The sequence below is a fragment of the Sciurus vulgaris genome (genome assembly GCF_902686455.1).
Source record: "Sciurus vulgaris genome assembly, chromosome: 1".
NCBI lineage: Eukaryota > Metazoa > Chordata > Mammalia > Rodentia > Sciuridae > Sciurus > Sciurus vulgaris.
In genome coordinates this window covers 109,173,071-109,185,608 of record NC_136461.1, presented here as the reverse complement: position 1 = coordinate 109,185,608, position 12,538 = coordinate 109,173,071, and the positions used below count along the sequence as shown (strand labels likewise).

Below are 12,538 nucleotides of genomic sequence, written 5' to 3'. Positions count from 1 at the left end.
GCATTGACAGATCACATGATCAGTGTATGCTCACCTTTATAAGCAGCTACCGAACTGTTTTTCAAAGTGATTGAAACATGTATCCTTCTCAACCACAGTGGATGGAGCTGCAGTTGTTCTAAAACCTTGCCAACACTTGGCATTGTCATTTGAATTTTAGACACTGTAATGGATGTGAATTGGTCTTCATTTTCATTTTCCTGATGACTCATGCTTTTGAGCATCTTTTCAGGTGATCATTGACGTCTACATTCTCTTCTTCATGTAGTATCTGTTGAAATACTTGACCCCTCTTTAAGTTGCTTGTCTTACTATTGCCAAGGTACAAAATTTTATATGGCCATAAGTCTTGTCAGATACCTGAATACTGTTAATCTATAAAACATAATATTATTATTAATATTATAAATATTATATATGACTTGTTTTTTCATTTTCTTGATGGAATCTTTCAAACAGCAGAAGTTTAAGATTTCAAATGTCACAAATGTAACTTTCTTCCATCACAAATGGAGGGGATATGTGTGTAGGCAGGAAGAACATGAATGTGACCTTGTGGAGTATTGCAATGGAACATTGGGTCTCTAACCAGATGACACTTACAAGCAGGATGGGACCCCTTGCAAATACAGAGTCTGTTGTTTCAAAAAGGGATGCCAATCCAGATTTATGTAGTGCCAAACAATTTTTGGACCTGATGTCAGATAAGTTTCTCCTGAGGGCTGTGATGAAGTTATAGGAACTGATGACTTTAAAAAGTGTGCTAGGGAGAACATGGTACCAGGCAGGCTGCAGTGTATAAGTGTCAAAATGATCCCCGATTTGCCAGATCACACAATAATAATACCCACCCATCTGCAAGAGGACAATCTCATGTGCTGGGGCACAGGCTGCCATCTAGCCTTGCAACCCATGGGTGTGATAAATGACCGCACCTCTTGTGTTGGGAACCGGTATGTTTATACAGAACTCGTGTCAATAGCTCAGCCCTGAAGTTTGTTTGCCTAAGAAGTGCAACGGCCGAGGTGTTTGCAACATTAAGAAACACTGCCACTGCATGTATGGCTGGGCCCCTCCATTCTGTGAGGAGGTGGGGTTTGGAGGGAGCATTGACAGTGGGTCCCTGGGATTAGGTGCCCTCAACATTTCAGGTTATGTTATTGTGTTTTTATGCTTTATTTTATTCAGCATTTCAGCAATTGTTGTGTTTTTCATGGGAATATTAGGAAACTGTTGAAATCTAAACAATAACACCTCCAAATGAACACCAGTAATGAACAATGCCAAGCAAAGAATTTAAGGAAACCAGCAAAGTGACCATGCAATCCTCGTTGATTCAATGACCAAGGTTCAGTTATTTAGCAAGATTATCAATAATCCAAATGACTCTTTATTCTTCTCCCAATTTTTTAAACTGACATTTTGCACACATTTTGATCAACAAATAAATGACATTCTTATTTTGGAAAAAACATCAGTGCATTTTACTTCCTGAGCATTCACTTGCCCCTCTGTTTGCGATCAAGTTTTGGGTGAGCAGAAAAGAATGCCGTAATGGCATTTCTGAACACTAAAACTCTGAATGTGGCTGTTTCCTGAAATTACTATGATTTTCAAAGTACCAGCCTGTCTTAGAATCCCAGCAAACAAAGCTGCCTCCCTTGACTTACTCAATGCTGATGGCCATTTGGGGCATGAGCTTGCAGTCTTTGTGAGGGTGTGCTGAGGGACACCTGGCCTCACCCCCACACTCCCAAGTACAACAGAGGAGAGCAGGGATGCCTTTCACCCCCGAGGACCTCCATGTCTCTGCCTCCAAATCTCTGTCCCCTTCACACTGCTCTTTGGGTGGGAGGCAAGGACTGAGTGGCACTTGGCAAGGGTGGGTGCCCACCTCTCACATCCAGGCAGGGGCTTGGCCCTCCCAGACCTCTTGGCCCAAGGTGCTGGGCTGGCAGTAGGCTGGGTCTTCCTGCTCTTCTCACCCTGCCCACTGTCCCCTCCCTCCCCAGCAGCACTGCAGGCCTCGGTGCCCCACCCCAACCTTCTGTTCCTCAGCCACAAGGTGGTTCTGACCGAAGACAAGGCGGGGCAGGTTCACAGTGAAAGCCATTCCACCTGGACTGCTTGAGGACTGTTTTCACTCAGAGGAGAACATCAAGTGACCGGTTTTGTGCTGGTCATAACTCCAAACATGTATCAGGCTTGGCCTTCACTGGAACGTGTCCTAGAAAACCAAGGACCGAGTCACAGCTGCACGCTGATAGTGATGGCTAACATTATTGAGAGCACACTATGTGCCAGGCAATGTTCTAAGAGCTTCATGTGCATTAATGTGTTTGCAGCTTAAAGTAATTCTGTCAGGTTGGTGCTTTTACTTTCCCCTTTTTCCAAAAGAAAATCAAAGTACAGAAAAGTTAAACTGCCAAGTGTACACAATTAAGTAGCAATGACATTACCCAAGGAAACATAAAAATTAGGAAGCCAAATCTAGAAAGTAGTTGTAGTTAATAACTTAAGGATGCTAATACCTTAAGATGTATTTTAGCATAATTTATCCCATTAATATATTTAAGATCAACTACTATGATTTTTGAAATAAATATCAGAAAATATTCAGTGTTCCTTATAATTTTTAAGAAAGAATCTTAAGTAAAAGAAGAATGCAAAACTACTCCCTAGACTGGATAAGGAGTATTTACCACAAAATGTTTAAAAGGCAATAAAAATAAATTTTGAAAAACAGGAAGAATTACTTACAATTCAAAGTGCTTACTGTTTTTGTTGAGCTTTAATGGATGCAATAATAAAAACAGATATATAAATAGTGCTATCAAATAGAAAAATTCATGATTTCAACATTTATTACTTAAATAAAAAATTTTGAAAACATTGTATGTTCTGTATTCATGTGAAAATTGATAAAAATGAGATTTTATAATCGCAAGTATAATAAATAAGAGCAACTCAGTATATAGCAAGAATTAAAAGAAAAAAATGGAAAATGTTTTCATTAATAAAAGTCATAAAATATTAACCAATAAGAATGAATTTGGGCTGGGGTTGTAGCTCAGTGGTAGAGCACTTGCCTAGTATGTGTGAAGCACTGGGTTCGATCCTCACCACTACATAAAAATAAATAAATAAGGATATTGCATCCATCTACAACTACAAATATTTTTAAAAAGCATGTGAGACTTATAAGAAGAAAGTATGAGCAATCAATGTGTGATCCTAAATACTACACAAGGATGTCATGTTCCTTCTTGGAAGACATATTAATAAATATCCACCCTTTCTATGGTTACATGTACAAACAATGCAATTCTAAACTGAATTTCTTTGAATTTGGATTACTGTTAGAGAAACTACTGCAATAAATACGAAGAAATAATACCTTATCAAAACACAGTACTGTGGAAGAATATGCCATAGCAGATTTTTTAAAATATATATTAAATTAAACAAAACAGTGTGTCATTGATGGAAGAATTTTAAATGGGGCATTACAAAGGTAGAAACATTCCAGCATGAAATTGAAATGTATAAAGGAACCCCAAATATGATAAATTTGGCATTTGAACTATAAATGAAGTTATGATAAATGGATATCTTTTTGGAAAAACATTAAAGTCTCTCCAACTAGATTCATTACCCTCATATTTTGAACACTGAGCATCAGATATTCTAAAATCTTCCAGATTAAAAAAAATCGTGTGCCAAAAAGAAAAAAACGGAAAAGAACAAAATTGACTTTTCTTTCACCAGCCACATTGAATTTCAAAAAGAGATAAAAACTTTAAATGCCTTTAATTTTCTGATAGAAAATAATGTTCAGTCTTGAGTTCTCAGTGAAAATATCTGTTAAACCTAACCTCCCAGGACCCCGCGTTGAACAAGTCCGGTACTTAGGTGAACAGGCATGCTAATAAGTCTGCGGCACAAACTTACTCCAATTATCATGGCAAGGGTCTGCATAGTTGTGTGGAAGAAGATGATACAACCCCACATCTCTGTTGTGGGAGTCTGCTGCCTCACCCTCTGCAAGCCGTCTCCTCAGCATATTGGCGGTAGAGACCAGCTTTGTTCAAGTCCAGTAGGTGTTTTCTGCGCAGGCAAGGACTGGTGGTTATTCTCCACTGTGAATAAGCCCCAGGTCAGTGAGTGTAGCTGCCATGGTGAAGTCACATATGTGTCCATCTTTAGAAAGCTGCAGTGCTCAGAACCTCAGAACTGATCACCAGGTAAGCCCTCTGTTTTCCTCATGATGTCACACCTGTTGGGAACAGGGCCATGTGCACACAAGGAGTTTTCTGCTTTTAGAGGGAACACTGTGAACAATGTGGTGTTATGTTCTGGGCCCATCCCTTAATAGAAACTAGATGAATCCCTTTAAACTGTTCCATGTTTTGTGTTTGTTTGCTTGGAGTCCTGAAATTTTTGCTGCAGAGTTGAGTTACTCCTAAGTTTGAGATAACACCCAAATCATGTCATGGGTTTAAAAAAAAAAAAAAAAAGGTTTTTTTTTTAAGATATTTGAGTATTTTAAAAGCCTTTAGAAAACGGTGGGACCTTATTTTTGTCATCACAAGATAATAATTTATAGATTTATTGGTCATTTATATCAATGACTTTAGACTTTGTTATAAGAACGATGATAACTCCCTGAAATGCTTTAAATTGTGTGTGGCACATTTCAATTTACATTTTTTAAAAAATCTGTCCTTCAAAAGTGAAGCAATAAAGACTCAGGAGGTCATGAATTACAGGACCTAGATGAAGGTGCTGGCATTATAGGTGAAATCAAAAGATTACTAAGAGGAAGAGTTATGAGATTTTTTTGATAAGCATATAGAGAACAAATGAGAGGAAACCATCGGGAGTGTGTCCAAAGTTCCTAGCCACAGCTAGGTGGACTGAAAAGACATTTTCTAATGAGGCAACACTGGAAGAGGGTTAGAGGAATAGAGAAAGGAGAGTGTTTTGGACATGGTCACGGTATTAGGACTAGCCTTAAGTGCTTTTGGAGGACATTATGAACAGGGACCTGGAATTTCATAAGCCAGAATCATAGCCCTTCCATCCCAGTGAGCCTAGCATACCATAACCACAAAACACATCTGGGATATAATCCACTTCAAAGTACAAAAGAGACTTCGGGGAAGGAGGATACCAGATAAAATATCTGGATGCTTGGGATAGGATATACTACATATAGTTACATTGAAAATGTTTTCTGTTTATTAGAAGTTTAAATTTAACTATGCATCTTCTATTTTATTTGCTAAATCTGACAATCCATGTACCAAGTCCCTCTGCTATTTTCTGGCCTCTATGCATCTCTGCCCTGGAGGAGATGTCTAGTGGAGGGCTCAGGGTTGGAACATGGGTTTGTCGGGAACAGTTAGTTAATTTGCCGATGCTGCAGTCTGTCCCTGGATAGGACCAGGTGAAGGGACATTGCCCGTAAATCTTCATGTTCGACATTGAGGAGGCAAAAGCTGCCGCTCATTAGTGAAAGAGAAAATTCTCCAAGTGAAAGATGTTATCTCTCTCCACACTTGCCCACTCTGGACAGGTCTCTTGTGTCATCTGGATGATGCCTGCATCAGCAACCCTTGCCACAAGGGGGCGCTGTGTGACACCAACCCGCTGAATGGGCAGTACATCTGCACCTGCCCACAGGGCTACAAAGGGGGACTGCACAAAAGATGTGGATGAGTGCGCCAAGGGTGAGTACACAGCCTTTCCCTGCTTCCAGTGGGTGTCAGGTCAGCAAGGCTTTCATCGGGAGCTCATTTACCCCAGGAGTGTGTTACACCCAAATCTCAGATCTCTCCTATTAGGTATCTTTGCTTGCAATGAACTCTTCAGCATAACTGTATATTCCATTCTGGGAATTAAATATATGGAAGATCTGTATTTGATTTTTCATATAAAGCCTTTCTCAGTGGCAGTTTGGGCTACAGAATACAGACAGGCACAAGAGCAGAGATTGCCTACTCTTTTTTTTTCTTTGTAAATTATGTAAGAAATGAGAAGGTAGAAAGCTTAGGAAAGACCTGGTGCTGGTGTAACCATCAGATGCTCCTCTGTAGTCTGCATTTGTGGGAACGGGCCAGGGCTTGGGTCCTGGTAATCGGTGCTTGTGTCTTGCAGCCAACAGCAATCCTTGTGAGCACGCAGGCAAGTGTGTGAACACGGATGGCAGCTTCCACTGCGAGTGTCTCAAGGGCTATGGGGGACCTAGCTGTGAGATGGACATCAACGAGTGTCATTCAGACCCCTGCCAGAATGATGCTACCTGCCTGGATAAGATTGGAGGCTTCACTTGCCTGTGCATGCCAGGTAGATGGACGCCCCCATGCTGGGGTGTGAGAGGGGAGGTGGCACTGCCTTTGTCCCAGGGAGCACTCAGGAACCAGGGGGATTCCGAGCACGGGGCCACCATTTCATTCCCTAAGTGACTGGGGGCTGTAGGGTTTTGGGGCTCCCAGGCCAACCCCTTTCTTACAGAGAGGAAGGCAATATGGGAGTTGGCCGAGCAATGGATCAAATAGACCAAGTTCATTATGTCACAAGCCAGATTCATGCCACAGAAAATTTCAGGGGCGATATATGAACAAACTTTCCTGATCCCTCAAAGTATTACAAAATCCATCCCATTCCATTCAGGGAACTGCATCTCACCTGCAGCGCATGCTTACTGGTGTCCAGGAGCTCTTCTGCAGAGACAGTTCTTGAATCCTCAGAGACCCAGCTAACACTAGTGAAGCGACAGCTGAGGTGGCTGCTCTGGCTGATGAAGGATGCCTGTTGGTGTAGCCATGGAGGGTGCCCTGACTTCAACCTGCACCCTGACTGCAGCAGCAGCTCCCACTCAGCTGGCATTTAGGAACTCAGGGGAGGGACCCTTTGGGTCTGGCACTGTCTCAAAAGTGTACATTGACACAGTGTGGCAGAGTCTGTTTGCATGTTAGATCTCTCCAGTGTCTTTGGAGGTAACCCCTGTCCCCTCTTCATGGTGACAAGGATCTTTCACATCATCCACTGTCCTAATTACAGGGACTATTTCCTGACATGGCAGAGTTCCTGAGTCTTGGCAGAAATGTCCATGCTCATGGAAGTTGTAGCCACCTCTGCACACTCTTTTCTTGGCTGGAGTACACCTTTGTCTCTTTCTGAGCCGTGTGTGGTCTGTTTTGTGCAGGCTTCAAAGGTGTGCATTGTGAACTGGAGATCAACGAATGTCAGAGCAACCCTTGTGTGAACAATGGGCAGTGTGTGGACAAAGTCAACCGCTTCCAGTGTCTGTGTCCCCCTGGTAAGTGTCCGCCACCTGGCCCTGTTTCCTTCTGAAGCACAAAGCTGACTGACCACGGGAAGGGAGGGGGCATGTGTGTGGGCTGTGCATGAGGAACTCATTAAGTGAGGCCTTGGTGAGAGGCGTGTGTGGAGGGATGGAGAATTGTTTTAGCTAGCCTATCTTCCAAGTCATTTTTGGACAGAGGTCCAAGTCTGTTCTGGAACTGTCCATGACCTCTGTCTGTGTGTATATTTCAGAGCTCTCACTTCCATGGAAGCCTGGGTTGTAGGCTGTTCAGGATCCTTTGTCCCCCATGGGTCATACTCTTGAAGCCCCTCTGTGAGATTTTATCATTTTGAGACTTTTCACCCCACAAATCCAGACAGACGACACGCATCCAGTTTTTTGCAAGATCTCTGTCTGCTCTTTCCCTTCATGCTCTTATTGGAGACATGCCAGTTGTCTCCCAGCAATTGGCCTGTCCACTTTTTCTCCCGAGAGAGGGTCCCTTTGCCTCTGAAGATCCGGGTGCTCATTTGAGGGCTCTGTGTAGCATTTTATTTCCTCTTGCTTCCTCTAGAGCTGGAATCTCTCTGAAGGAGCAGTGGTGGAGACAGGAGGGCCTCTGCCCCTGAATTTCTCCCAGGTATCTTGGTCACCTGCTAGGGAGAACCACTGTGTAGGGACAACCACCTGCTAGGGAGGTCACGTGTGGTCCCACCAACATGGGCTCCAGCAGTAACCTAACCCACCCTCCATGGGCATCATCTCCTCAGCAAGTAAGACACAGGGCAGACTTTGACTTGGGTCACCCTTCTTCCTCCCTGAGGTTTCACGGGGTCAGTATGCCAGATTGACATCGACGACTGTTCCAGTACTCCGTGTCTGAATGGGGCCAAGTGTTTCGATCACCCAAATGGCTACGAATGCCAGTGTGCCGCAGGTAAGTGCCTGCTCACTTTTCATCCCCCAGGAGGCCCCTCAGCACAGATGGCAACAGTCCTCCAGTAGCTGCTCTGTGTTAGAGACTGAGTGACCTCTGCTCTAACACTCAGGGCTGCCCTGTGTTAGAGCTGCTGACCACAGACTTTCTGATGTTCTCATAGTCCCTTCCTGTAGCACCTGCCTCCTCCGCCACCATGATAGTGGCCTGCCCTGGATATTCCACTGGTATCCATGTCTTTCTGGGGCATGGAGAGCAGTGAGCTTCCAGTTGGCTTGAGTGACTCATTTGGGAAAGTAGTATTCCCACAGAAACCTGTTCCTCACTGGAATATCTCTTCAGTTTCCCTGTCTCTTGAGATCAGTGCCTGGCAAAGGCCTAATAGTGTAAGGGCTGAGTGTGCACAGTGTGCAAGCTCAGACCCAGTTGCTCTTGGGAGTTGGGTGTATAGCCAACAGGAAAGAGCTCTTTCTGGAAGTTTGGGAGTTTCCTTTCTGATTTCTGTTGTGTCATTGTTGTTTTCTGCTTCTGTCTGCTAGGTCTTCAGGCAATGGGGGGACACTTTGTTACACATCACAGTGAATGGGCAGACGCTGCTGTCTGTCCCCGGAGCCCAGTGCAGTCCTGGCCCTGGTTGGTAGATGGAGAGCCTGCCACTCTTCCAGGTGGGATTTGGAGTTGTTTTCTCTGAGAGCACATTCCATAGGTTTCACTGGCTTCTGTTTTATGTGTTTAAGAAACTCTTATGGACACAACTGTGATTAATAGAGAAGTACTATGTCCCAGTCAAAGGAAAATATATTAGTAGAAGATTAACTAGTGTGTGCCTTTGCTAGAAGAGAAACTGCCAATATCAAGGGAGATTTATTGAGAACTCATCCTGGACTTAATGGAAATGGTCTCTGTAGGGGGTAAAGGTAGGGGATATGCTTAGCTGCCCTCATTTTATGGTGTTAATTCCAAATCCATTTCTTCAAACTTGTCAAAGGCCCTGGTCTTCATCCAGGACCTCACACATGCCAAGTTGAAAACAGTCCTTTTTGACTTGCCTGAGCATAAGAAACACATCCCATGCCTTCCAGAAGGCCTGCCCCTCCCTACATTTAGATAAGCCCATCAAAGGGCTGAACAGATCTTTGTGAAACCTTCCAAAAACTCTTTGCTCCAGACTGGTTCCCAGGCATGAGAATTGCTGGATGAAAAGAATTTTGAGAGATTTACCAGCACCTGCATGGCCTCCTTTAGAATGGAGGTGCTGCTGGGGGCCTTGCTGTCATTCTCACCTGGGTGAGAGGTGGGTTGAGGGGTGCTTTGTGTCCTGGGGATCACACCATTATCATTTCAAATTCCAGACTTGGAGGAAGAACATACTCATTTCAATTTCATAGACTCCCAGAATAAGGGAATTTCTCAAAATCTAATTCTCGAACCACCTGCATGTTTTTAAATGTGGCTGTTAGGTCCCACCCATCACAGTCTGTGCAATGGGACCGAGGGATCTCATTTAAAACAAAAACTTTAAGGGGCTATTTCATACATTAAAGTCTGAGAACCACTGTCTAGACTGAGAGATAATGGATTGTTTTCTTAGTTTTCAGAGTTCCATAAAATTATGCAGAACCCTGATAATTATACTATTTCCTGAGGCAGAATATCGATTCATAACACTCTAAGAATGAAAACAAAAAATGTTTTTCTTTTTAATCAATTTCATCATTAAACTAAGTTTTTAGCCCATCAACTAAGCATCCTGATTAATCCAGATTTATCACAGGTAGACATGCAAGAGGTTGACTAACTGAAAAGTGAATTGGTGGTAAGCTAGCAAAAAGCATGTTCCAGAAAGCTTCTGAGAGTGTACTCACAGCAATAGCAGCAGGATCAGCCAATGTTACTGACATCTGAGATTCTCTTTAAAACCTTGTGAGATTTCTTCATTTCTAAGGTAAAAAGAGAAAGCAATATATGTCACCATGCTACAGCAACCTTCTAGTGTTCTGTTAGCTCTTCTTCATTATCAAATGCCAGTGCTCCCTGCACCTTCCTTGCATGGCATTAAATGCTCTTAAGTGCCTTACTCCTTAAATGCTTTTTATTTAATTATGCATGATAGTGGGATGCACTGTTACATATGCATACACACAGGGAACCATTAGGTCAACTCCGCTTCCCAGTAACTAATTACTGTGTGGTGTCCCAACACATCTCATAGCCTGTGCACATGAAGAGTGTCAACCTGTCTCTCAGTTCTTGGTCTGTTCCCTGAGCCTCTAGGATTTAAGTAACAGTACCTGCTTCTGTGCAGGGCAGAGATGTAACATTGACATTGATGAGTGTGCCTCCAATCCCAGTCACAAGGGTGCAACGTGCATCAACTACGAGAATGGGTTCCATTGCATGTGCCCCGAGGCTCCCCATCATTCCAGCTGCTACTCTCAGGTGAATGAGTGCCTGAGCAGTCCCTGCATCCACGGCAACTGGTCCGGGGGCCTCACTGGGTATCTGCCACGTGTCAGCAGTTTCCTGCTACCTGTGTCAAGTCAGTTGACTTTTGGCATTGGCGATAGCCTGCAGAAGTCTGTTGGGTACTTGGCTGGAGGTTTTGAAAATCTGCCTCAAAATCTTCCAATTAATCATTTTGTGGAAATTGGACCTACCTTCCATGACAGAGGAGATATTAAGGCAGTGAAACCCTCTGATATGATACTGTTATCTGCTATTCTGTATAATACTGTAATCCTATGCAGTAGTGAAAGTGATTATGTTTCAATCAGGCAATTTGACTTTTGACCCTTTGTTATGGTTTGAATATGAGATTTCTCTCAAAAGGTAATACTCAGAGGTAAAATGATGTGCTGGAGAGGAGGTTCAATGCAATCAGACCCTGGAAGGGTTCATCTGCCTTGTGGCCCCTTCTCTCTTTCTGCTTCCTGACCCTGCCAGGAGCTGAGCAGCTTTCCTCTCTTCTGGGTCTTCTCACATAATGTGCTGTATCACTGGGCCCAGAGCAATGAAGTTGGCCATCTATGTACCTCTGAAACTGGGGGCCCAGATACATTTTTCCTCTTCTAAATTGTTCTTGTCAGGTATTCTGGTCACAGGAACACAAATGCTAACTAAGACACCCTTAGTGAGCTTCTCGGTGCATTATTAAGAAACTTATCATTGGAGGAGCATTAGGCTCTCAGGCCATGAGAATAGACTGTTCTTCCTTCATCTTTTTGACTGATTGATTGTTTACTGACTGACTGTATGTCAGGGACTCATGACCAAATGAATGAGCAGGTGTTCCAGTGACCTGAAGCAATGATTGTAATTTATCCATTTTAGTGTTTCCTGCAGAGTGACCCAATATATGATGAGGTGTTTAATTTTTACCACCAAGAGAACTGGCTGGTCATTGAGGTAAAGAGGAGGCTGACACATGTTTCACTGTGTGTGTGTTTTTCCCTTTTTCTGCCTAAGGTCACAACTGCCAGGTGAATATTGATGAGTGTGCTTCAAATCCTTGTCTGAACCAGGGGACCTGCTTTGATGATGTTAGTGGCTATACTTGCCACTGTGTGCTGCCCTACACAGGTGGGTGCTGCAGGTGCCTGTGGGAGCAGAGGGGTTGCTTGGCCACGCCAGGTCAGTGTGCATGTGAGCCTCAGTGAGGCAGGTCTGTGGGGCCCTGAGGCAGCTCTGAGGAATCACTGCCTGGCTGTCCTTCTGCCCTCACTGACTGCACCCTGAGTTCTAGAAAACATTGTGATGGGGAAATACATTGCTTTTCATCATTCTTTAGTGTTCAGATTTTTAAAAAAGTTATATCTGACTGGAATCTGGTACATAGCTGTTGGGTTATTTCATCATTTGCATGGACCGTGTGTTTTGATGAACACTGCTAGACAGACACCATTTTTTGTGTTGTTTTGTTTTTGTTTTATTTTGTTTTATACTGGATTTTGAATTCCAGGGCTTCACACATGCTAGGCAAGTGCTCTGCCACTGAGCTAACATCTATAGTTACCCCAACACTTTCTATTCTTTGGGTTACTTAATCTCGTCATCAGTAATTCTATTAGAATTTTCAGTTTCACAAAGGTAAATAGGAGATAGAGGATTTGCCCATAAATCTCTGAATCTGAAGGTCTTCCTGTTAACTGCCATGCTAGTCCTAACATTCAGACCTCAGTCTCACTCAGAAATATTGCCCCCTGAGTGGCTCTTTCACACAGAGAGGACAAAAGTGTGTTTTCAGTTGACATCAACTGTTCTGTGTTTGGGAAGGTATTTTTGGCACATTG

General features: G+C 43.3%; 1 protein-coding gene across 1 annotated transcript; it reads left to right on the top strand.

The window, feature by feature from the left end:
- Positions 1-5,540: 5,540 nt before the first annotated feature.
- LOC306663217 (uncharacterized protein) lies at positions 5,541-8,465 on the top strand. Its single transcript, XM_079143613.1, has 3 exons — positions 5,541-6,348; positions 7,211-7,324; positions 8,136-8,465. Exons 1-3 carry the CDS (start codon positions 6,258-6,260, stop codon positions 8,315-8,317), a joined length of 387 nt encoding a protein of 128 aa, XP_078999739.1. The 5' UTR covers positions 5,541-6,257; the 3' UTR covers positions 8,318-8,465.
- Positions 8,466-12,538: the final 4,073 nt, after the last annotated feature.

Bases quoted from the DNA above. Each gene is read 5' to 3' on its own strand.
- LOC306663217 (XM_079143613.1), top strand. From the start codon at position 6,258: ATGGACATCAACGAGTGTCATTCAGACCCCTGCCAGAATGATGCTACC. The intron at 6,349-7,210 runs GTAGATGGACGC...TGTTTTGTGCAG, and splicing joins CACTTGCCTGTGCATGCCAG to GCTTCAAAGGTGTGCATTGT. The intron at 7,325-8,135 runs GTAAGTGTCCGC...TTCCTCCCTGAG, and splicing joins CCAGTGTCTGTGTCCCCCTG to GTTTCACGGGGTCAGTATGC.